The 26,958-nt window shown below is 46.8% G+C and overlaps 1 protein-coding gene across 2 annotated transcripts in view; it reads left to right on the top strand.

Moving 5' to 3' along the window:
* PTPA (protein phosphatase 2 phosphatase activator) overlaps positions 1–26,958 on the top strand; it is a 108,799-nt gene that overhangs the window by 49,448 nt on the left and 32,393 nt on the right. For both annotated transcript variants that reach the window (XM_063936483.1, XM_063936482.1), the window contains exons 4-8: positions 1,357–1,482; positions 4,216–4,333; positions 6,123–6,222; positions 7,171–7,295; positions 7,738–7,838. In XM_063936483.1, coding sequence (XP_063792553.1) covers positions 1,357–1,482; positions 4,216–4,333; positions 6,123–6,222; positions 7,171–7,295; positions 7,738–7,838 — 570 coding nt within the window. The remainder of the gene's footprint in view (positions 1–1,356; positions 1,483–4,215; positions 4,334–6,122; positions 6,223–7,170; positions 7,296–7,737; positions 7,839–26,958) is intronic.

Genomic DNA, 26,958 nt, shown 5'->3' with positions numbered 1-26,958 from the left:
ATGTTACAGGCTGGGTTTGAAAAGTAACAGTTAGGAGCTGATTGGCTGGTACTTTATCTCCATCTAGGGCTTAGTAAATAGACCCCTTAGTTTCAAGAATGGTATGGGCACTTGTGTATACAGTATGGGCCTAATTCATGTTTTTATGCAGTGGCGATGTTCACGATTATCGTCAGTGCGCACGTGCCAAGATACATCTGCCATGCCGTTCGCATTGAGCGTTTCATCGCAGAGCGATTGACAGGAAGGGTCCATCTGGGGGGGGAGGTAAGTGGGAGTGGCAGCAATAACACGGGTGTGTCATGGCCGTTTTCAGGGCGTGTATATGGCGTCAGCTGCGATCATGTATGTACAAAAACATGACTCCCGTGTCCATACTGCTGCAGCCAGTATACATAGCCACAGGGCTACCCTAGCAGTCGATGTTCCTCATTAGTGCATACGGGCTGCGTATGTGTATGCTATTGCGAATGCGTTTCTGATGGCTTTGGTGGGCGTCTATCCTCTTCCGGCCGGCGGCTTCACTTGCTTAGATTAGCAATTCCGCAGACTAAAAAATCGCAGCTAGTAGGCAAGTGCGATCAAACATGAATTATTCCCGATATATGAATGTTAGGGAATAACTTACCATATTGGGGTATATTCAATTAGTGCCGAATTTTCCGACAGAGGGGGGGAGGGGGGGGATTTGAATCTGCATGACCCAAAAACTGTCAAACGCCCGCAAATTCGACAAAACACGTGGATGAGGCGGAAACTTTCGCTCGTGTGGATTTTTCGACCAGTCGAAGAAATGGCACGGGCATTGAATAGGTCGAATGTCAATTCGACCTAAAAACGGGCGAAAAGTGCAGTTTTTTTCGACTGGTGTCACTAATTGAGTACCCCCATTGTATTAATTGATATCTTATTTGCATTCTAAGAACGAACTGTTAATTCCTATCTCAGCACTAACAGGGAAATTAACTACTTAACACACCCCAGGTTTATCCAATATATATATATATATATATATATATATATATATATATTATAATATGTGACAATAATTAATTAGTACTGCTATATATGCCATTATACACCTATCACTCAGTGGTCCTGTATGAGAGTCTGCCAGTGGAACCCATATAGACAATAGTGAGCTGCCCTAGTTAGCAACTACATGTTTCTAAGTCTTGTAAAATAAGACGATACTGTATTTTAAAGGGGGCGTGTGAGGCACCCAGCCCTGTCCATGGCTCTGTGTAACTGCAAGCTGGCATTGTGACAAATGATCGATACAGGTTCGCTTAATGGTGTAGTCCTAAAATAAACCCACAAAGCAGAGTACTGAACGTGTGTTTGATGCCCTCACAGACAATCGAGAAGCTGATGGCCCTGCTGGATACCTTGGATCATTGGATTGACGAGACACCCCCCGTGGATCAGCCGTCCCGCTTCGGCAACAAGGCGTTTCGCACCTGGTACTCCAAGCTGGATCAGGTGGGAACTGCAGGAGATCAGACGCAGTCAGTTATTATGTGAGCTGGCGCTACAGTGCTGAAGGCAGGCAGGTTCTGCACGTTCTAGGCACTGACTCCATGGCTACTTGGATAAGAGTAATGACAGATTGATTTTATTTTGAACACAAATACTGACCCCAAATCTAGAAAGCTTTTGTTAGCGCACACTCCGTCATTTGGCAAATAGCGCTAGTTGTAGATCTGATGATTAGGAGAAGATCCCTGTAGTCGCGTATAGTTAACCTGTGACATTCCACGCTGGTCAGCTGACTATAGACACAGCTTTGGTATAGTTTTAGTTCAACTACAATGAAAAAGCCTCCAGTTGCTTGTTACCTATGGAGAAATGCCTTGGGGGGGGGGGGGTCTAATAAATGGCAATTTGAAATCCACCAACTCTAGTATAGGCCAATCGCCGTGTAAATCATTACACTTTGTAACCTCCCGCAAACAATTCGGCAGACATCACCTAATCACTGAATTCATTGATTTCTGCAGTGTAAAGTGGAGAAAAGGAAAATCTCTTCACGATTGATTTAGTGCATCAACATTCAATTAATTTCAGTGGGGTTTCCTATGTCCCCATATTAACTGTTTAGACAACAAATTAACAGTTTTTACTTTGGCGAACGGTGGTGATTTTGATAGATTGCAAATTGCTGAACAAATATCTATCTTAATTAGATCCCCCATACACACAAGCACACTTTGTTTTTAAACAATGATGATGACACATGGCACGGGACATAAAGGGACTTTATATAGGTCTAATGAAGTACTTCGGAATGATTGTATAAAAATATTCTTGTTGCAGGACTTTACTCCGTTTCCATAATGCTCTGCAAGTAGAGTTACCAGTTAGTACAGTTCCATTATTTGCTTTTCATTTCCAGATAATCCCATTATCTGTATCCAGAGCTCTCCTATCTGTGTAATTGAGGTGTAGTAATCCTCTCTGCACTGCACCACCTTGGGGGCACAGCCTAATAATCTGAGCTATGTGTGAGCTGGTTGGTAGGGTGGGACCATATTGGGGGCGTGGCCAGGTCCAGAGAGGTCAGAAAACATGGCAGCTAGCGTAGAGGTGGCCCTAATTTTGCTAATAGATTTTCCCTTTGCTAATCACAATTAGGCATCGGAAAGGTTTGCTGGAAGTGTCCCTCTAATAACTTCTCGTGTATAAATCATGTATTTGTCCAAACAGATAGAAAATCCCTATTGGAGGCTGCATTGCTGGCAGATATCAGGGAACTGACCATAGGCACATCGGGACCACCTATGTGCACCTACCTTGAATCCGTTACCAACCCAGCCGTGAAGTGTTTTCATAACCCAGTATGTTAAGGAAGCAGCTAGGAAAGCTAAGGGTCACTGCACATTTTTATTTTGAAATGCAATAGGCATGAAATATGGCGGCAGCTTGTCCGCTATGTACAGTGTTCATTAGTCTAGGATTCATTCATTTGTTTGGTCACCATTCCCACCAGTTCACATACACCCAAGAATTGCTTTGCATTGTAATATGGGGACAGTAGGGATTGACGGTCCCTATGATCACAGCATGAGTTGATATGTATCTGTCCAAGCTGGCTGGTTGGAACAAAATTCAGGTAGTGTATGGGAACAAAGGATAATCTGTTTGTTCCCAAATACTGGAAAACGGACAGAAATGGTCATCAGACGGCTGTCTTTGTTGTTTTCCAGCATTTGGGAGCAAATGGTCAATTGTCATTTGCTCCCAGACATCACCAGATCGTTCCAACCAATCAGATTGGACAGATAATCTTAAAATGTGTACCCAGCTTAATGGTTATATTTTAAACACTGATCATTGTTTTACCAATGGTCAGTGCTACAGAGTGATCATTCCAAGTGACCCGAATTTAAAGTGTGAGCAGAGAGTATCTGCAACCAGCCCTCCTGTTATTCCCATACCTACATTTTGGCTTTCCTAAATTGTGAACAAGTAGCCCTTTATGGAATATACGCTGTCCATATGACTGTCCTATACAGTGTCTAAACATGATGGCAATAACAGGAGGTCTTCTTTGTGCCATTGTGTCTGAGAGAAGGGCATATATTTGTCTGACCATTAGTAAAGTCATTCGGGTTCCACTATATAATGTATGGTATCCGGACTCTTGGTCGAGAGCAATTAGGTCGATACCCATTAGGTCGACACCGGATATGTCGACACTAGAAATAGGTCGACATGGCAATTAGGTCAACATGAACAATGTTGACATGAGTTCACCTTTTTTTTGGGGGGGGGACTTTTTCATACTTTACGATCAATGTAGACTATGATTGGGAACGGTAATCTGTGCCAAGTGCAGCGGTAGTGGAGCGAGGCACCTTGTCCGCACCATGCAAGGTGACGCGGTGCACTAATTGGGGTTCCCGGTCACTTGACGGAGAAAACGACACCAAAAAACCCACAAAAAAACTCATGTCGACCTAATGGCTGCGTTGACCTATTTCTAGTGTCGACATACCCACTGTCGACCAGTGGGTGTCGACCTAGAGTACCATACCCATAATGTACAACAACCCAGCACACCCATGTGACCTGTCATTGAGGAACGGTCTCACTGCTCTGGCTGTGCAGACCCTGTGTGTACCCCTAAATCTGTGCTCCGCATCTGTAATGAACTGACAGCACACACTGCAGTGTGTACCAGAGGCCTGCCTAATGCTCCAATCTCATCCTTAGGAAGCCGAGAATCTCCTTTCCACAGTTATCCCTCCACAGATGAGTGCTGCCGTGCCCGAGGTGGCTGTGTATCTGAAGGAATCTGTAGGAAACTCAACCCGCATTGATTATGGCACAGGTAACTGGCATTGGTGGAAACAAAGTCACAATATATACCCAGAAAACATAAGTAACCCTATTTTTCATTTTAATGTTAAGCACTAAAATATGTCATTTGTATCTCTACGGAGACTGGTAAATCCTTCTGTAGATCTCGTCCTGTTGTCTGGGTGTATTTTACAGCAGTGTTGGCTTTACTTTAGTAACGAATGATTTGCAAATCCCAGCACAATGGTAAATGTAAAGAAGTAAAACTTGCGTGCTATTCTGCATTTCACCACTAGGGTGCCCTGTTGCTGCAGCAGTGACTTGCTTGCCTGATGCCTGGAGTGGTTTGCTCCGTGCTCTAGCCCACTTCTTCCTGTGCTGTCATTTTCTCCCTCTCTCCTTTACATCATTTCTTGTTCTCTGTTAGTCACTCTAAAACGGTTTGTATCTTGTAACTCCATGGGGTGACAGCATCAGTCGCACGTGTTTGAGGGGCTGCTGGTAGACATGCGAGATGTGCCAGCAGCATGCAGCACATCTCACGTACACCTAATACCACCAGCAGCAGGAAAACATTTCTCTGGTGCGGCAAATAAGAAGTTCAGAAGCTTAGGTCACCCCCATAACGATTTGTAAATTCCTTGTGCTGGTGCAAGATAACGATAAACATGGTTTTCGTTGCTAACCCCCTGCTATAGCTGCAACCTGCGTCTCTCCAGCTATTCTAGAACGATGTCCCTGCATTGGACCTGCTGGTACTTGTAGTTCCACAACAGATGAAGAGCCAACGGTTGGCTATGCCTAGCTTGATATGTAATTGGAATGACCTTTATTGTACAATAAAGTCATTGGACTATAGTATTGTAGCCACTGCCTCTTGTTGGAAGTAGTACTATAATAATTATAACAAATAGATTCTAATTAATACTGCGTAGCAGGACAGGAAGTTGTAGTGTTGTGGCAAATGTATTAAGCCTGGAGATGTGATAAAGCGGTGATAAGTGGAAGGTGATAACGCACCAGCCAATCAGCTTCTAACTGTCAATTTACATATTGGAGCTGATTGGCTGGTGCGTTATCACCTTGCACTTATCACTGCTTTATCACTTCTTCAGGCTTAATACATCTGCTCCGTTGTGGGAAAGCATGGTCGTTTATTTCAGTGACTCCAATCGGAAGCTCTTTGCGTAGGGAAGACGGGGTTAACAGCCATGAACAATCCTATTTGAGGCACAGGAATGGGAAGCTTTGGGAGGGGGCAGAGATGGGAAGGAAGCTGGGCAGGCAGGAAAGGTGGCAGATGAGAGAGAAGGGCTAAAAGCAATGGATTGTGGGAGACCTGTAGTCACACTGTTGGGACATGTCCCATATACATCATGGCAGCTACCGATGACAGGGAGTCTGTCGTGTGTGACCTCGGGTACTGGCGCAGTCTGATTTGCTTAGGCATAGCCTGTATATACAAGAAAAGGGTTTCTGATTCCTTCTTTAAATTCACAGCGGTCTGGTACTGCATTATGGAACACACTAATCCGTTCCGGTAATAGATCGTTACCTGATGCAAGTAATTCTTTCAGCTGTCTTTGTTTCTGCTGCCCCCTATTGGTGTCTCTCTCAGCGCTCTCCTGGTAGAACTTCTCCGCTTGCTTTATAGTTTCAGTCAATTACACAGCAGGGCTTGTAACTTGGGAATGTACCGCCAACAATTACCTGGAAAAGATGGCCGTAGCTGCAGTCTTGTACCGTCTCTGCAGAAGAGGGGCTGGATCCTATGTTGTAATGACCAAGAGTCTTGGTACCGGATTTGCTTGTCTCCTTAGGGCACGAAGCTGCGTTTGCTGCCTTCCTGTGCTGCCTGTGTAAGATCGGCGTTCTCCAGGTGGACGATCAGCTCGCCATTGTCTTCAAGGTGTTTAATCGGTAAGAAATAGGTATTGAGAATATGTGGATCCTTTTAGGAAGAACCACACTCTGGCGGCTGATTCTGGGTTGTTGCGGGCAACCATGGAAGCATGATTCACTGGCATATGCTACAGCGAGAATCCGTAGGGCTAATGCAGGGATTTGTGCGTCTGTGAGCGGGAAGCCGCATTGCCCAATGATTTTACACCAGTCGCCGCAACAATCATCGTTATTATTTGCACTTGCACTAGGTCGACGCTAGATGCAAGAGATCCGTCAGAAATAGGCTTCCCTTCCCCTTAAGCACGACTCGAAATCAGAGTTTCGATGCCCTCCTATGTGACTCACAAGTCGTGGCGGTTCCGTGCACTCGCATTGTTGCAGGCACAGTTGCTCCCTGAAATGCCCAATTCCATGGAAAGACCGAAAGATACAGCCAATTTGTGTACGACTCAGAATATAATGGACTTGTGCAAATATGCGTAAATTTGCGGTGTACCAAAAATCGCCATTTGCGCCTGCGCACAGAGTCTGTCTGAATTAGGCCCCCTGTGGTCTTTGTTGTTATATGAGAGAAAATGACTGATCAGGGTATGTTTACTAAAGGTTTTCAGAAGTGGAGGTGTTGCCCGTAACAACCAATCAAATTGTAGCTATTATCTTCCAGAAAGCGCTAGATAAACGATAAGTAGAATCTGATTGGTTGTTATGGAACATCTTCACTTTTAAAACCCCCACACGTTTAGTAAATATACCCTCTATTGTCCTCACACCTTAGAAACCTCGACAGCTCTTCACTCAGCTAGATAACGTGCTAAAGCTATTAGGTGGGCCACGCAGCGTAAGGCAGACTTATCCACGGGGCTGGCCTGATTACTAGTGCTTATGAAATTACACCATGAGATCGCTGATGGGAAGCCTCGTCTTGTTGCATTCTTTTACATGTACTGTTTCTTATTCCGATAGTTACCTTGAGGTCATGCGAAAGCTGCAGAAGACCTACCGGATGGAGCCTGCCGGCAGCCAAGGTGTCTGGGGCCTGGACGACTTCCAGTTTCTTCCTTTTATATGGGGCAGTGCTCAGCTTGTAGGTAAAAACGTCACCTTTGTAGGATAATTATTTGTACACTAGTTACCAGTCCGTCAGAATGACTAAACAACATAAGTGATATCAGCGCCGCCGGCTGTGTGTGGTCGAACGGAGCAACACTTGAATTGCTCCGTCAGGCGCCATCTAGTGGCCGCCAGCTTGCAAAACACTTGAATTTCCCCCATAGAGGTGAGGAAAAGCGTAAGCCTTTTATTATATGGGGTAACTTCTAAGCTGTCACCAGTCGGACTACAGGACATAACAGAAGATAGGTATACAGTATAAATCCATGGCAGGTACACTTCTGGAGCCGTGATGACTGCCATTACATGTGTGTGTTGTCTGTTTACTACATGTAAGAAACCTCAAGACTGATGCAGTTTCCTGTATTGCGGTCTCCGTACTTGGGGAATAGTAGATCACATCTAGTAATTGTTTTGCAGACCATGCCACACTGGAGCCCAGACACTTTGTGGACGAGAAGGTGGTGAATGAAAATCACAAAGACTATATGTTTCTGGAGTGTATCCTATTTATTACACAGGTGAGGTCCTTTTCTATGCTTCGTTCACCCATTATCAAAACAGCATCCTGTCTGTTACTGGGTTATGGGGGCAATTCAGACCTGATCGTAGCAGCAATTTGTTAGCAGTTGGGCAAAACCATGTGCACTGCAGGTGGGGCAGATATAACATGTGCAGAGAGAGTTAGATTTGGGTGGGGCGTGTTCAAACTGAAATCTAAATTGCATTGTAAAAATAAAGCAGCCAGTATTTACCCTGCACAGAAACATAACCCATCCAAATCTAACTCTCTCTGCACATGTTACATCTGCCCCCCCTGCAGTGCACATGGTTTTGCCCAACTGCTAACAAATTTGCTGCTGCAATAAACTCTGAATTACCCCTTATGTGTCCGGTTGTATATTGTACGTTTGTAAGGGAACTGTGTCGGCTTCTCCTGCACCGGGATCCCCAACAAATACGTGATGCCTTTTATGCCGAGACACTTCAGAAATGAGGAGGAACTGGCTCCTGACCTATTGTGGGTCACATTGCTTGGCCAATAGTGGAGCACTATGTAATGTCACCCATCCATTCGCACTCTGGGGGTCAATTAGACCTAATCATAGACATGCTAAATATAGCACATCCACGATCAGTTACTCAGACATGTGGGGGGATGCCCAGCGTAGGGCTAGTCCGCCCCACATGTCTGGCCCTACCTACCCCCCCCCCCCTTCCCCGGCTCGCAGCCGGCTACCCACTGTGTCCCTAGTCGCAGCAACTGCGTGTGACGTCACGCAGCCGCTGCATCCCGCCCCACGATCGCCTCTGCCTGTCCATTAGGCAGAGGCCATCGCAGCACTGAGATGCTTTCTCACTGGGCTTCACGGGGTGCGCACGCGCAGTGCGCCAGACTCCCCAAAGGGCTTCAGACTGCGATCGCTGCAGCGATCCAGTCTGAGTGACCCCCTCTGCCCTTCTGAGAGATGGTCACATACACAAAGGACATTTCAGGGGATGCTGAGCTGAAAAATTGGCTCTGCAATACTCCTAGCCACCAGCAGGAAGCTGGGAGTATAGTTACCAAACATGAACACATTTGTAAGTCCTCTTTCTGTTCATGCAGATCTCTTCCACTGTTTTGTTACAAAGTTGTTCTGAACTGCTCTAATACGGCTCTGCAACTAATAGAATCTGATCCAGTCATCTTGTCAAATCTATGGTAATGGCCACAGTAGAAATAGGACACTGGGGTCTATGTACTTAGCCTTGATAAAGTACCAACCAATCGGCTCCTGCTATTTTTCAAACCCATCCTGTAACATGACAGTTAGGAGCTGATTGGCTGGTACTTTATCTCTCTCCACTTTATGTAGTAAGACCTAGAGAGAGGTCAAGTGGACAGAGATAAAGTACCAACCAACCAGCCCCTGTCGTCTATGTAGTAAGACCTAGAGAGAGATAGACGGCAGTTAGGGGCTGGTTGGTTGGTACTTTATCTCTGTCCACTTTATCTCTCTCTAGGTCTTACTACATAGACGACAGGGGCTGGTTGGTTAGTACTTTATCTCTGTCCACTTGACCTCTCTCTGAGGCTTAGTACACAGACCCCATTGTATATTGTGGGTGCTCAGTAGGTATGTACCTGGGATGCTGCGTGCAGGGTTTAATCAGTGAGCATTGGGGGTCATTCCGAGTTGATCGCTCGCTAGCAACTTTTTGCAGCGCTGCGATCAGATAGTCGCTGCCTATGGGGGAGTGTATTTTCGCTTTGCAAGTGTGCGAATGCTTGTGCTGCCGACGGCACCAAAAAGTTTTGTGCAGTTTCGGAGTAGCTCTGGACTTACTCAGCCGCTGCGATCACTTCAGCCTGTCCGGTCCTGGAATTGACGTCAGACACCCGCCCTGCAAACGCTTGGACACGCCTGCAGTTTTCCAAACACTCCCAGAAAACGGTCAGTTCACATCCACAAACGCGCTCTTTCTATCAATCACCATGCGATTTGGCTGTGCGAATGGATTCTTCGTTAAATCCATCGCCCAGCACCGATCCTCTTTGTGCCCGTACGACGTGCCTGCACATTGCGGTGCATACGCATGCGCAGTTTTACCGAGATTTAATCTGATAGCAGCGCTGCAAAAAGTTACTAGTGAGCGATCAACTTGGAATGACCCCCATTGTGTGGTACATTCAGAGTTTGGGCACTGAGGAATGATCTGCAACCCCAAAATGTTGTAATGTTCCCAAAATTTTGCAATTCACAAGTCACCAAGCTAATGCAGGCCACACATCTACACGCCCGTTCCCTGATGCCGATCCACCGATTGTCAATTTTCCGGGGGATTGGAATAATACATCATGTTAAAAGTCACAGATTCCGATCATTTCTGAATCAATGGGGCAAATGTATTAAGCCTGGAGAAGGTATAAGGAAGTGATAAACCAAACGCACCAGACAATTATCTCCTATCTGTCAAATTAAATATTGGAGCTGATTGGCTGGTGCGTTATCACCTTGCACTTATCACTAGTTTATCACGTCCTTATGCCTTCTCCAGGTTAATACATCTGCCCCAGAGTCTGCAAATTGAGGATTTCCAACAATTTGCCTATCCCCGACCCAGGCATCGGGAGAACGACGTATTGCCCTGACACCTGCCTGTTATTTATTATTTTATTTATTAACAGTTTCTTATATAGTTCAGCAAATTCTGTTGCGCTTTACAACTGGACACAATCGGACGACAAAACTGGGTAAACAAAACAAAACCGTCATAGAGGTAGGAGGGCCCTGCTCGCAAGCTTACAATCTATGGAGTATGGGCACCTTAAGTCAGAACGCCAGATGTTTGATACTATGGTTATTTTTATATTAAGGAGCCACAAAGCTTCTGCAGCGCCATACAAGGGGTAGGCATAGAAACATATAAATGCAATACACAACAGATAACCATAACGTAAGTACAAAGCATTACTAAAATATCACACGGTAGCTGAGTAACAGGGCATACAGGACAATACAATTACATACATGACAATTACAAAGAGGAAGAATTCATATCTAGGGGTAAATTTACTAAGATGGGAGTTCTATTTAAGATGGGATGTTGCCCATAGCAACCAATCCGATTCTACTTTTCATTTATCTAGCACCTAGAAGATAATACCTGGAATCTGATTGGTTGCTATGATCAACATTGCATCTTAAATAGAACTCCCATCTTAGTAAATTTACCCCCTAGTGCAGATAGAAGATGTCATTTTACACCTTGGAAAAACCATGTTGAGTTGCAGGTGGGAACAAATTTAGAGCTGGGGGAGGGGTGTGTCCCGGTGCAACGCCCAATCACAGTGATAAAAGAAAGGTGCCCAGCCAGTATTTGCACCCTTGTATAGCCGCAAATTTGCACCCCTCACCTGCATTGTGTTTTCTAAATCTAACTGAAGCCGCAATGTGTCCCCTTGTTATGTAGTTGAGTGCAAGCTATTGTCTTCTGTTATCAAACTCTCCAGGTTCCAAAAAGCTTTGTTCAGTGACCACTGTGTAAGGTGTAAATGGTTCTCGTTTGGTCACAACAACATGTCCCATATATTCAGGTCTTACTAATCACTGAGCCTTGTACAGATACATTTGTGAATGTTCATAGTATCTCTTCTGTAAGACAACTTATATTGTAGATGCAGCGTTTATTACAAGGGCATCAGAATATGGTGATAAGTGTGTAGTAATGAGATGGCTATTTTATCTGCAGCGACATCCGTACATGGAATGTGACATGTCATAAGCCTGTACAGAACTCAAAGTGTTGGGTGCGTACAATCAGTAGCTCTTCAGTCCTATCTTCTATGCTGGAACTTGTAGTTCCACAATAGCTGAAAAACTACAGGCTGCCTTACTCTGGATTGAATGAAGCATTTCCTTACAATGGGATGCTGGCAAGGCATGTTGGGACTTACAGTTCCACAACAGCCTGAACTACTTATAGCTGAGATATCACGTGGGTGTCACTCTTAGTCACTGACCACTTCCATACAGTGACGGTAATTAGCTGATCACTTCCAAGTACTCTTGATCCCTGGTTCTGTCTGCAGTAACATTAACTGCCTGTAGATCAGAAGCCATTCTACCCTTATCCAGAATGTGTATTGTGTGTGTCCCGCGGCAGACATGACCGATCCATACTCTGCAGAGATCACTGCTGCAAGTGTGCTGCTGTTTATACGTCATTCACAAATACTCTCAGTAGAAATGTTCACCTGCAGGGGTGGGCAATCAGCGGGACACCATATGCTGCATCCCAGCATGCCCTGCCATAGTTTAGCTGTCGGTCGTGATAAAGCGGTGGCAGGACATGCTGGGATGTGTAGTTCATTAGCTGCTAGAGTGATACATTTACATATAAAAAAAAGTCGCTTTTAGTAGAAAATAAAAGTTGAGGCTATAAAAGGCCCAGTGCTTGTGTTTGAGGGAAATATTCAGTAATATTGCATTTGCCTTAAACACCACATTAATGATCCTAAAACTGATCCCACTGTCCATGTACGCCTGCCCTGCTTGCCTAATGTCCGACCAATTAATACGCTCACATAGACACGCCACCAAAAGCCTGGTTGCAGAGCATGGGGAATATATGTGGACACTTTATAAGTAGGGACCTATTTTCTGGAACGCTGTCATACAGAAAGTTCAGAAAAAATAGAAAAAATTAAAATAAAGATTAAAGTGATACTTTCTTACACACAGACCTGATCCCCAAGGTGTCTCCTCTACAGTCACTAGTTTAATGGGGAGGCGGCTGCTTGGGGAGGATTTGGGAGGAAGGGGGAGTACAGAGGTAATGTTTAAATATAATATAGGTATGGTGCTACAAATTGTGGAAAAGCCTCTTATTAGAATAATCCCAATTCCTAAGTATTCCAAATAATCCGCCTCATTCTTGTATCTTTACAGTGGGACGGCAGCATTAAAAACCACTGGGATTGAAATTGTAAAGCGCAACGGAATTTGCTGCGCTATATAAGAAACTGTTAATAAATAAATGTAACACAGTTGGACATTTGCTGCCAAGTGTAGAAACATACACACATATATACTAGGCTAACACTTTACACATCCGAACACTGTAGTTCTCCAGTCAGCCAACTGGTGCATTGTGGAACGATGACACGTTCAAGTAACCATTAAAGTTAATGGGAAACATTGTTCCCATCACACCATAGAAATTCCATTGTGAATCCACTGAAACACTTTAAAAATTGGAATTCTTCTAATGTGACAGGGAAATGGCGTTCTCTATCTACGTTAATGTCACAGATGGGGCCTATCATTACAGCATAGAAGTTTCCTAGTCGGAAAACCATGGCTTCCCGAAAAGCCCTTTTAATCGTGCCCGTAAAAAGTGGTGTTGTGCCAGGATCCTAAAATACATCTTGTACACTTCTACTTGGAAAGGTTGAGGTACAGTAATGTTACGCCCCTATCCCTTTAATATGGCGCACTTGAGTTGCACAGGATGAGTACGGTTGGCCTCAGGTGAGATGCACACTGTACGGTGACCTGTATGTTTTATATGTGCCACTTATTAAAAGTCCGAACAGCAGGGTTATCGTGACATCTTGCTTTCTGTTCTGGTAGCCCAGGGGTTAATAAACGCACAGCGCCACCACAAAGGATGAGATCAGGGAAGTTTCGAATGAGTGATGCTGACTTAACGAGAGAAGGAGAGGAGCAGTAATTGAAAGGCACAGAGCAGCTCTCTCCTCTGCCTGCACAGTCTCTGCTTCAGTCTGCCCTTCTAAATTTGGAGGAGAGGTTTTTTTTTCCTCCCTTTCCTAGAGAAGGGAGGGTTCAGATTTCTGCTGGAAGGGAAGGAACTGACAGGAAGGGGCTGCTCTCATTTATCCCTCTCTCCCCCACTCCCTACCTCCCTCCTTTTACTGACTGAGGAACCATTTACAAAAGGCTCATTCTCTGGGGAGAGCAGAGTCAGGAACGCAGAGCCTGTGAGTAATTTCCTGCTCAATATGGCTTCTCTGACTCATACAATGCCCCTGAGGTTACTGCAGGATTGGCTCTCTCCCTCTCTCCATCATGTGATGTCTCACGCTCCCTCTCCTGCCGTCTCTCTCTCTCTTTCTCATGATCTCTCCCTGCAGTCTGTGTCTCCTCTGCATTTCTCTCGCTTTTTTTAAATTTATTTTCACCATGCTCTTTATTATATATCTGCTGGCCTTTGAAGTGGATTAATCTCCATTTACAACCTTGTGTAACTTCATTGGTACTGGGTGGTTTGTCTGCACTGGAAACGCACAGCAATCCCTCTGCTACAAGGCAGGACGCCGCTGCGCTGTATCTTGTTTTATAGAAAAGAAAAACACAATCCATTCAATAAAGAAGGATAATAACATAAAACAGCATCTTTACTGCAATAGAGGTCACTAAACGTGAAACAGAAATTACAGATGGAAGTAAAATAAAATCACAACTGCCCCAGTTCTAGCTATTAGGTCTACGTAACCGGAATCTAAGTGTAACCACATAAAGCAGAACACATCTCGCATCATGAGGCGATTATAACAAATATGCTGTAACTCATGGCAACCAAATCAAACATTCGCTTTCATCGGTACGGTTGAAGTTAAAAGGAAAACAAAAAGTCTTCGCTTGTATGAAGTCATTAGGGAAGCTGGCTCTGAATAGGTCCAAAGCTGGGCGCACATTCCAAGACCCATCCAGCCTGATTGACAGATAGCTGGATCTGTATTTCGACTGGGCTGCCAAAATTGCCACATGCTTGGAAATTGTGTTAGCCAGTTTCTTTGTTCTAGACCAAATTGTCTGATCATTGCACAGTGTGTGGCTCCATCCTGAGAGATCTAATTGCGTTGTATTTGATTTGTCAGGATTATAAGCCAGGTTGGTATATTTCCCACTACATGTGGTGTAGTTCTGTGGTTGACTCTTATAGGACAGGTCCACATTCAAACAAGTGGTTTCCAAAATCGCTATCATCGTTTATTTGTATAGCGCCACCTGGGATCCGGACTCTGGGACACCACTTAGGTCGACCCCCATTCGTCGACAGTGGCTAGGTTGACACTAGAAATAGGTCGACACGGCCATTAGGTCGACATGAGTTTTTCACATTTTTTAAAACATTTTTCATACTTTACGATCCACGTGGGCTACGATTGGGAACGGTAACCTGTGCCGAGCGCAGCGGAGCAAGTCACCTTGCCCGAAGCATGGCGAGCCGTGCGAGGGGACACGGTGCACTAATTTTGGTTCCCGGTCACTTTATGAAAAAAACGACACAGAATAAAAAAAACCTGAAAAACTCATGTCGACCTTTTTCATGTTGACATTGTCATGTTGACCTAATGGCCGTGTCAACCTATTTCAAATGTCGACCTAGCCACTGTTGACCAATAGGTGTCGATCTAATGGGTGTCGACCTAGACACTGTCGACCCTGAGTCCCATACCCGCGCCTCCCATTTATACCATACAGACAATATTTGTCTTTTAAGTCCGCCTCTGTCCCATTGGAGCTCATATTCTACGACTGAGATCCCTGACCTCTTCCCACCCCCTTTTTCACAAACAGAGGGCGTGGCCACCCCCTGACCGGCAGCAGACTGTCAATCACTGACAGTCTTCTGCCATCATGCCTACGTCATCGCAGGACACCTTCACGCACACACAAAATGGGTCCTGCACACGCGCAAAGTACCGAACATCAGTACTTAAAGCATGAGATCGCTACAGCGACCGCAACTGAATGACCCCCATTATGGATATCCTTTAAAGCCAGAATTATCCTTTCCGTTTGGGGGAAGAATGTAATACTAATTTCCATTGCAATCCTATAATTATCCTATAATAAGTTCATCTTACCTATTTCTTTGTCTGTTTTACCCAGTCTTATTTTATTACTGTGTTGTCCCCAGTTGTAAAGCTCGGTGGAATATTCTGGCGCTATAATATATATTTGTACATTTTTTAAATCTGGTCGGCACAGTGTAATTTGTTTAATCACTTGTGAGATCGGAAGCTTTATTTACTAAAGCTGGGCATACACTATGACTATACAATTATCTGGCAGACCATTTGTCCAATCTGGCTGGTTTTAATGACGATCGACCGTTTGCTCCCAAACATTTTAAAATGGACAAAAACGGTTGTTCTGACAAATTGGTTTAATCTGTGATATCTGAACGACCATTTTTGTCCATTTTCCAATGTTTGGGAGCAAATGGACAGTTGTCATTTGCTCCCATACATTACCAGATTTTCATTCCAACCAGACCGATTGGACAGATGGATGGTCTGCCAGATAATTGTTCTAATACCTGACACTTCTGATCTGTTTATGTGCAGACAACGATTTTACTAGCAAAACACGGCACTAGCAAAAGCTTTGTCCTTTTAAATATTGAGTATAAACACGATTGGAAGCGCCCGGTATTAGAACCCTGATTGGATAATACCGTGTGCGGTAGTGTGACGGCACTAAAAGATGACGGACCCTGATTTCCTTACTGCCAGGATCGCCTCATACCGGCCACAGATGTTAACACTTGGTAATTTGGTCTGGAAGCTGAATAGCCAGGGCTCTGTGCATTACCACACACGAGACCACACCAGTGCTGACAGCACACATACAGCCGTAGTGGCCCAGTGCATTTCCAGCTGGGAGTCATTAGAATCTGAATAGAAGACTTGCCTGATGGCCAATGAACGCCCACACATGTGCTGCTGCTTTAAGGTCCATTTGCCAAGTAGACTTATGTTTGGACCTGCTTTATTCTCAGAGATTATGTGGCTGATGTACCAAGCAGTGAAAACAGTGAAGTTGCCTATAGCAACTAAACAGCTTTGAGATAGCATTTATTGATTGGTTGGGTTCCTGCATGAGTAGTCTTCCAACCAGTGCCGTAACTAGACATTTTAGCGCTGTGTGCAAGAAACGGCATCCGCGCCCCCTACATGTAAAAAAGGGGCAGTGCGCGCCGTAGGCACGCGTCAAAAATATAGGGGTGTGGCCACAAAATAATACCAATTCATATTACGGTGCACAGTAGTCTCCATTATTCAAATTACGCCGCACAGTAGCGCCACGATACCAAGTAGAGCCCTTTTTACACATTACGGCAGACAGTCCCCCTTTTTACACTTTTACAGCAGACAGCGTCCCCTTTTTACACTTTTACGCAGACAGCGTCCCCTTTTTACACTTTTACGCAGACAGCGTCCCCTTTTTTACACTTTTACGGCAGACAGCGTCCCCTTTTTGACACATTACAGCAGACAGCGTCTCCTTTTTTACACATTATGGCAGACAGAGTCCCCTTTTTAACACACATTACGGTAGACAGCGCCCCCCTTTTTACACATTACGGCAGACAGAATCCCCCTTTTTACACATTACGGCAGACAGCGTCCCCCTTTTTACACATTACGGCAGACAGCGTCTCCCTTTTACACATTACGGCAGACAGCGTATCCTTTTTACACATTACGGCAGACCGCGTCCCCCTTTTTACACATTACGGCAGATAGCGTCCCCCTTTTTACACATTACGGCAGACAGCGTCCCCCATTTTGCACATTACAGCAGACAGCGTCCCCCTTTTTACACATTACGGCAGACAGCGTCCCCCTTTTTACACATTACGGCAGACAGCGTCCCCCTTTTTACACATTACGGCAGACAGCTTCCCCCTTTTTACACATTACGGCAGACAGCTTCCCCCTTTTACACATTACGGCAGACAGCGCCCCCCTTTTTACACATTACGGCAGACAGCGCCCCCCTTTTTACACATTACAACAGACAGCATCTCCCTTTTTACACATTACGGCAGACTGCATCCTTCTTTTTAGACATTACGGCAGACAGCATCTCCCTTTTTACACATTACCATCCAGAGGGGATGGTAGTAAATGGGAGAGGAAGATGAGAAGAAGGAGGGGGGGGGGGGAGAGATTCGTTCACATACCTTTGATCTGACTCCTCCTTGGGGCTGGGCACCAGACGCGGTGAAGGATTACTGGCCCAGTCCTGCTCTTAATTAGAACCCCAGCGCCTGATAAAAGCGTCACTTTTAGCGCTGTACGCGCCACAGCGCTGCCTCTCCCGACACCCTCTGGCAGCTCCCTCCCACTCCACTGCACTCTGTCAGACTCCGCCTTGCCGCAGGCACGGTGCCTGAGGCGAGGCGGAGTCTGACAGAGCGGAGTGGGAGGGAGCTGCAGCCAGTCACCTCACGCTGGGCTCGTCACCGTTCCATATCTTTCAGGGGCAGTTCTATTTAACTCCCCTGTCTGTACGCATCCATTCTGCCTCTGAGGTCACAACTGACCAGCCAGCGCGGGTGAAAGTCCTGAGCTGGCTCACCACACGCTGGCGGACGGGCAGTGGGAGCGCAGGGGGAATATGCGCTCTAACTAGGTGTGCGCTGTGGGCAATGCCCCTTCTGCACACACCTAGTTCCGGCGCTGCTTCCGACAGACAGCAATGGTGGTAAAATCCTCTGTCCATCAATCTATTTTTAAACATAAAAGTTATTTTGAGTATACTGTATTAAAACTATGACGGAGCTATGAGGTAAATTCCTCCAGCTACTTAAGATGTGATTGGATTGTGCATTGCTGCTGCTTACATGGAAGCACTAGTATGGTAATGCAGCAGGAGGCGCCTGATATAGGTAGCCACCTTCTGCTTGCATTAGTGATCTGTGCTACATCATAGGGATCACCTGCGACACCATCAGCCGGCATAACCCATGCGGTCACGCATGCTAGCCACCGCAGTTTATACAAAGAGGCCTTCCGACGGAGAACCTTGCCTCAGCACACCCCAAATCAGTGGTGACACAATTCTGTTTTGGGAAACTGTCCGTTGCTGCCCCCTTTCTACCCCTAAATGGCATAAGACTGTCAATCTCTGTCAGTGTGCAGCCGTAGTGCGTCCAGCATGCGTAAAGCGCCGCACCTTCAGCACCCTCCGAATCAGGCCCGGGTGTGGACTTTCTCCACGTGTTCCTTCCTCGGTCACCAAGTCTTTATTATTTCACCTAAACCTCTTTACTGTGTAGAGCAGTGTTGCTATGGCAGGCATGCTCAAGGTGTGTGAGGTCTTCTGCGTACCTGAAATGTTCACTACAGTGCTACAAAGATTAGTGTAGCATTGTGGAGTGTGCACTAATAATCTAAGGCAGTATTTCCCAAACTGGGTGCCATAGCACCATGGGGTTCCATGGGCTGGTGGGTCAGGGCCAAATCAAATTATTTATGGTTGATGTGGTAGGCAAAACCAGCGCTGGTGGCTGCCAATCCTAAAACATGTGACAAACAGAAGCACCACCACATAACTGACCCTAAGGATGACAGGTGAGCACTAGGGCGGCCAATCTCGGGTTCGGCAGGACACCAGGATTTAGGCCAAAAATAGGCTGGGATTCAGTCCCAGGATTGGAAGCGCCAATCCCGGGGATTGCGGGATCAGGCGCTCAACGCTGCCCGGCTCCCTCCTCCCGGCTCCCCCTGCGCAGCGTGACTGTGAGGTCACTCTGCGCAGTCAGCAGCCACTGAGCCCGATGGTACCGCTGTCGTCACCCACGCCTTCCCCCCCCCCCGTGTGATTTAAGTTTCCCACCCACCCGGCCCTGCAGTCTTGTGAGTTTATTTATTAGTGCAGGGGCGGGCGGGGAGAGACGGGGCGAGGCGAGGCGTGGGGGAGGGGCGGACACAATAAGAAAGCCAATCCCGGGATTGACCATTTTCAATCCCGATACCCGGGATTGAAAAAATGGCCCGGGATTGGCCTCCCTAGTGAGCACAATTTACTTAATTTCTCTGACGTCCTAGTGGATGCTGGGACTCCGTAAGGACCATGGGGAATAGCGGCTCCGCAGGAGACAGGGCACAAAATAAAAGCTTAAGGATCAGGTGGTGTGCACTGGCTCCTCCCCCTATGACCCTCCTCCAAGCCTCAGTTAGATTTTTGTGCCCGGCCGAGAAGGGTGCAATCTAGGTGGCTCTCCTGAGCTGCTTAGAATAAAAGTTTAGTTTAGGATTTTTTATTTTCAGTGAGTCCTGCTGGCAACAGGCTCACTGCATCGTGGGACTAAGGGGAGAAGAAACGGACTCACCTGAGTGCAGAGTGGATCGGGTTTCTTAGGCTACTGGACATTAGCTCCAGAGGGACGATCACAGGTTCAGCCTGGATGGGTCACCGGAGCCGCGCCGCCGCCCCCCTTACAGAGCCAGAAGAGACGAAGAGGTCCGGTGAAATCGGCGGCAGAAGACGATCCTGTCTTCAGACTAAGGTAGCGCACAGCACCGCAGCTGTGCGCCATTGCTCTCAGCACACTTCACACTCCGGTCACTGAGGGTGCAGGGCGCTGGGGGGGGAGCGCCCTGAGACGCAATATTACAGTATATACCTTAGGTGGCTAAAAAGAATACATCACATATAGCTCCTGGGCTATATGGATGTATTTTACCCCTGCCATTTTACACAGAAAAAGCGGGAGATAAGGACGTCGTGAAGGGGCGGAGCCTATCTCCTCAGCACACAAGCGCCATTTTCCCTCACAGCTCCGCTGGAAGGACGGCTCCCTGACTCTCCCCTGCAGTCCTGCTTCAGAATCAGGGTAAAAAAGAGAAGGGGGGGCACGTTTGGCAGCAAATAAATATATTAACAGCAGCTATAAGGGAGTAACACTTATATAAGGTTATCCCTGTATATATATATATATAGCGCTGGGTGTGTGCTGGCAGACTCTCCCTCTGTCTCTCCAAAGGGCTAAGTGTGGTCCTGTCCTCTATCAGAGCATTCCCGGTGTGTGTGCTGTGTGTCGGTACGCGTGTGTCGACATGTATGAGGAGGAAAATGAGGTGGAAGCGGAGCAGTTGCCTGTGTTAGTGATGTCACCCCCTAGGGAGTCGACACCTGACTGGATGATTGTATTTAAACAATTAAGTGATAATGTCAGCAATTTGCAAAAAACTGTTGACGACATGAGACAGCCGGCAAATCAATTAGTGCCTGTCCAGGCGTATCAGACACCGTCAGGGGCCCTAAAACGCCCGTTACCTCAGTGGGTCGACACAGACCCAGACACAGATACTGAGTCTAGTGTCGACGGTGACGAGACAAACGTGATGTCCAGCAGGGCCACACGTTACATGATCACAGCAATGAAAGAGGCATTGAACCTTTCTGACACTACAAGTACCACAAAGAAGGGTATTATGTGGGGGGTGAAAAAACTACCAATAGTTTTTCCTGAGTCAGATGAAATAAATGAGGTGTGTGATAAAGCGTGGGGTTTCCCCGATAAAAAACAGCTAATTTCTAATAAATTATTAGCACTATATCCTTTCCCGCCAGAGGTTAGGACGCGCTGGGAAACACCCCCTAGGGTAGATAAGGCGCTCACACGTTTATCTAAACAAGTAGCGTTACCGTCCCCTGATACGGCCACCCTCAAAGAACCGGCTGATAGAAGACTGGAAAATATCCTAAAGAGTATATACACACATACTGGTGTTATAATGCGACCAGCAATCGCCTCAGCCTGGATGTGTAGTGCTGGAGTCGCATGGTCGGATTCCCTGACTGAGAATATTGATACCCTGGATAGGGACAGTATTTTGTTAACTATAGAGCATTTAAAGGATGCATTGCTATATATGCGTGATGCACAGAGGGATATTTGCACCCTGGCATCAAGAGTCAGTGCTATGTCCATCTCTGCCAGAAGAGCGTTATGGACGCGACAGTGGTCAGGGGATGCAGATTCCAAACGGCACATGGAAGTATTGCCGTATAAAGGGGAGGAGTTATTTGGGGCTGGTCTATCGGACCTGGTGGCCACGGCAACGGCTGGAAAATCCACCTTTTTACCCCAGGTCACTTCACATCAACAGAAAAAGACACCGTCTTTTCAAACTCAGTCCTTTCGTTCCCATAAATACAAGCGAGCAAAAGGCCACTCTTTTCTGCCCCGGGGCAGAGGAAGGGGAAAAAGACTGCACCATGCAGCCGCTTCCCAGGAGCAGAAGCCCTCCTCTGCTTCTGCCAAGTCTTCAGCATGACGCTGGGGCTTTACAAGCAGACTCAGATATGGTGGGGGCCCGTCTCAAGAATTTCAACGCGCAGTGGGCTCACTCGCAAGTGGATCCCTGGATTCTACAGGTAGTATCACAGGGGTACAAACTGGAATTCGAGGCGTTTCCCCCTCATCGGTTCCTGAAGTCTGCTTTACCAAAGTCTCCCTCCGACAGGGAGGCAGTTTTGGAAGCCATTCACAAGCTGTATTCCCAGCAGGTGATAATCAAGGTACCCCTCTTACAACAGGGAAAGGGGTATTATTCCACGCTGTTTGTGGTACCGAAGCCGGACGGCTCGGTGAGACCAATCTGAAATCTGAAATCTTTGAACACTTACATAAAAAGGTTAAAATTCAAGATGGAGTCACTCAGAGCAGTGATAGCGAACCTGGAAGAAGGGGACTATATGGTGTCTCGGGACATCAAAGATGCTTATCTCCACGTCCCAATATACCCTTCTCACCAAGGGTACCTCAGGTTTGTAGTACAAAACTGTCATTATCAGTTTCAGACGCTGCCGTTTGGATTGTCCACGGCACCTCGGGTCTTTACCAAGGTAATGGCCGAAATGATGATTCTTCTACGAAGAAAAGGCATCTTAATTATCCCTTACTTGGATGATCTCCTGATAAGGGCAAGAATGGCACTATCTCAGGTAGTGTTACGTCAGCACGGGTGGATTCTAAATATTCCAAAATCGCAGCTGATTCCAACGACACGTCTCCTGTTCCTAGGAATGATTCTGGACACAGTCCAGAAGAAGGTGTTTCTCCCGGAGGAGAAGGCCAGGGAGTTATCCGAGCTAGTCAGGAACCTCCTAAAACCAGGACAGGTCTCAGTACATCAGTGCACGAGGGTCCTGGGAAAAATGGTGGCTTCTTACGAAGCGATTCCATTCGGAAGATTCCATGCAAGAACGTTTCAGTGGGATCTACTGGACAAATGGTCCGGATCGCATCTTCAGATGCATCAGCGGATAACCCTGTCGACAAGGACAAGGGTGTCTCTCCTGTGGTGGCTGCAGAGTGCTCATCTTCTAGAGGGCCGCAGAATTGGCATTCAGGATTGGATCCTGGTAACCACGGATGCCAGCCTGAGAGGCTGGGGAGCAGTCACACAGGGAAGGAATTTCCAGGGCTTGTGGTCAAGCATGGAAACATCTCTTCATATAAACATTCTGGAACTAAGGGCCATTTACAATGCCTTAAGTCAAGCAAAACCTCTGCTTCAGGGTCAGGCGGTGTTGATCCAATCGGACAACATCACGTCAGTCGCCCACGTAAACAGACAGGGCGGCACGAGAAGCAGGAGGGCAATGACAGAAGCTGCAAGGATTCTTCGCTGGGCGGAAAATCATGTGATAGCACTGTCAGCAGTGCTCATTCCGGGAGTGGACAACTGGGAAGCAGACTTCCTCAGCAGACACGACCTTCACCCGGGAGAGTGGGGACTTCACCCGGAAGTCTTCCACCTGATTGTAAACCGTTGGGAAAAACCAAAGGTGGACATGATGGCGTCACGTCTAAACAAAAAACTGGACAGATATTGCGCCAGGTCAAGGGACCCTCAGGCAATAGCAGTGGACGCTCTGGTAACGCCGTGGGTGTACCAGTCAGTGTATGTGTTCCCTCCTCTGCCTCTCATACCAAAAGTATTGAGAATCATAAGAAGGAGAGGAGTAAGAACTATACTCGTGGTTCCGGATTGGCCAAGAAGGACTTGGTACCCGGAACTTCAAGAGATGCTCACGGACGAACCGTGGCCTCTACCTCTAAGAAAGGACCTGCTACTGCAGGGGCCTTGTCTGTTCCAAGACTTACCGCGGCTGCGTTTGACGGCATGGCGGTTGAACGCCGGATCCTAAAGGAAAAGTGCATTCCAGAAGAAGTCATCCCTACTCTGGTCAAAGCCAGGAAGGAAGTAACCGCAAGACATTATCACCGCATTTGGCGTAAATATGTTGCGTGGTGTGAGGCCAAGAAGGCCCCTACAGAGGAATTTCAACTGGGTCGTTTCCTGCATTTCCTGCAAACAGGACTGTCTATGGGCCTAAAATTAGGGTCCATTAAGGTTCAAATTTCGGCCTTGTCGATTTTCTTCCAGAAAGAACTGGCTTCAGTACCTGAAGTTCAGACATTTGTGAAAGGGGTGCTGCACATACAGCCTCCTTTTGTGCCTCCAGTGGCACCTTGGGATCTCAATGTTGTATTGAGTTTTCTAAAATCACATTGGTTTGAACCACTTTCCACTGTGGACTTAAAATATCTCACGTGGAAGGTGTCGATGCTGTTAGCCTTGGCTTCAGCCAGGCGTGTGTCAGAATTGGCGGCTTTATCATATAAAAGCCCTTACTTAATTTTTCATTCTGACAGGGCGGAATTGAGGACTCGTCCTCAATTTCTACCTAAGGTGGTTTCTGCATTTCACATGAACCAACCTATTGTGGTGCCTGCGGCTACTAGGGACTTGGAGGACTCCAAGTTGCTAGACGTTGTCAGGGCCCTGAAAATATATGTTTCCAGGACGGCTGGAGTCAGGAAAACTGACTCGCTGTTTATCCTGTATGCACCCAACAAGCTGGGTGCTCCTGCTTCAAAGCAGACGATTGCTCGTTGGATTTGTAGTACAATTCAACTTGCACATTCCGTGGCAGGATTGCCACAGCCAAAATCAGTAAAAGCCCATTCCACAAGGAAAGGGGCTCATCTTGGGCGGCTGCCCGAGGGGTCTCGGCTTTACAACTTTGCCGAGCAGCTACTTGGTCAGGGGCAAACACGTTTGCTAAATTCTACAAATTTGATACCCTGGCTGAGGAGGACCTGGAGTTCTCTCATTCGGTGCTGCAGAGTCATCCGCACTCTCCCGCCCGTTTGGGAGCTTTGGTATAATCCCCATGGTCCTTACGGAGTCCCAGCATCCACTAGGACGTCAGAGAAAATAAGATTTTACTTACCGATAAATCTATTTCTCGTAGTCCGTAGTGGATGCTGGGCGCCCATCCCTAGTGCGGATTGTCTGCAATACTTGTATATAGTTATTGTTACAAAAATTCGGGTTATTATTGTTTGAGCCATCTTTTCAGAGGCTCCTTTGCATTTATCATACTGTTAACTGGGTTCAGATCACGAGTTGTACGGTGTGATTGGTGTGGCTGGTATGAGTCTTACCCGGGATTCAAGATCCTTCCTTATTATGTACGCTCGTCCGGGCACAGTATCCTAACTGAGGCTTGGAGGAGGGTCATAGGGGGAGGAGCCAGTGCACACCACCTGATCCTTAAGCTTTTATTTTGTGCCCTGTCTCCTGCGGAGCCGCTATTCCCCATGGTCCTTACGGAGTCCCAGCATCCACTACGGACTACGAGAAATAGATTTATCGGTAAGTAAAATCTTATTTTAACCATTTTTACAGAATTTCTCAATAAGAAACCTTAATCCTAGGGGTGACTTGAAAAATATGCTGATACCCTATGGCACCGAAAGTTTGGGAACCATTGACCTAAGGCATATATAAATTGATAGAAACCAGTGTGACTCATGGGCTTAGTAACATAGCGTCTAGGGAGGCCAATCCCGGGGCGTTTTTTTCAATCCCGGGACTCTGGATTGAAAAACGTTCAAACCCGGGATACCCGAGATTGGCGAGGATTAAACAAATAAATAAATAATACTCACCCTCCTCAGGTCCGGCCAGCAAGCAGTGGGTCCGGCAAGTGGTGAGTATGGGTGGCAGGCGACGGGTCCGGGCATTTCAGGCCGACAGCGAGGCTTGCGCTGTGCTGTACAGCGTGACCTCTAACACCATGCCATGCTGCGCAGTGCGCACAGCTGGGGGCAGGGGGAGCCAGACTGCGTCTGAGCTGTATGCTGAACTGGCTCACATGCTGCCCAGCACTAAAAAAAAAAGTATTGGCCCGAATCCCGGGATTGGAAGTTCTAATCCTGTCGATCCCGAACCCAGTATTGGCCACCACCATAATAGCGTCCTGTTGCCAGGGGAATACATAGTGGCAGTGCAGTTGTAATGCAGTGCTAGGTGCTTTATTGGATGGGAAAACTTTGACTTTTGGGTGCACTTTTGGCAAAGGAGTGAAGTTTATGCCTGGGCAGAGGGCTCTTTTCAACTCGGGATATGCAGATCATCATCATCACTGTATTAAACTGTTGAACCTGAGGCTTGTTGATCACCTTATTGAAAAATAATGTATCATTATTGGGCATGTTAGATGATGGCCACTATCCGGCTGTACCTACCGTCATCTTCAGCCTCCTGTGTAAGCCAGATATTATCCAGTAACAGCCCAAGAGCCTCACAACCAGATCTTTTCTATATTGGCCACCGATGTGAGGCCTACTATCCTGTCTTTTAGAGCAGTTGGGTCGGGCTATGTGTGATCGGGTGGGCTTCAGTTTGCCGGCGGCCGGGCTCCCAACGACCAGCATATCGGCACCGGAATCCCGACCGCCGGCATACCGACAGCTTTTCTCCCTCTTGGGGGTCCACGCCCCACCTGGAGGGAGAATGGATAGCGTCGCGCACCACCGTGCCCGCAGCGTGGCGAGCACAGCGAGCCCGCAAGGGGCTGATTTGCGCTCGCCCAGCTATCTGTATGCCGGCGGTTGAGATTCCAGTGCCGGTATGCTGGCCGCCGAGAGCCCGACCCCCGGCATAACATACTACACCCGTGTGATCAGCGCGTTTCACAAGTGTTTGTTGGCAACGCATTTCGCAAGTGTTTTTTGTGTGACCAACGCGTTTCACAAGTGTTTATCAGTGTTTGGAGTTCACTATTTGCTACCCCAATGCGTTACATGCAGAACAAATGATCTGTAAGTGAATCTGCCTCTGTGTAAGGTGACCTAGAAACCATAGTTGCTGCTGTTAGATGCAATAAGAACGCTAGTAATACACAGGTTGAGAAACACCAGTGTGTTTGAACTTGTATGGTTTTCTGTTCTCTGCAGATGAAGATGGGAGGGAAAATCACATCCTAAAGAGTGCTGGAACAATTAAACAGATTTCAACACAACTCATCT

This window comes from Pseudophryne corroboree, chromosome 8 (assembly GCF_028390025.1).
Source record: "Pseudophryne corroboree isolate aPseCor3 chromosome 8, aPseCor3.hap2, whole genome shotgun sequence".
Classification (NCBI taxonomy): Eukaryota; Metazoa; Chordata; class Amphibia; order Anura; family Myobatrachidae; genus Pseudophryne; species Pseudophryne corroboree.
This window is presented reverse-complemented; position numbering and strand designations above follow the sequence as displayed.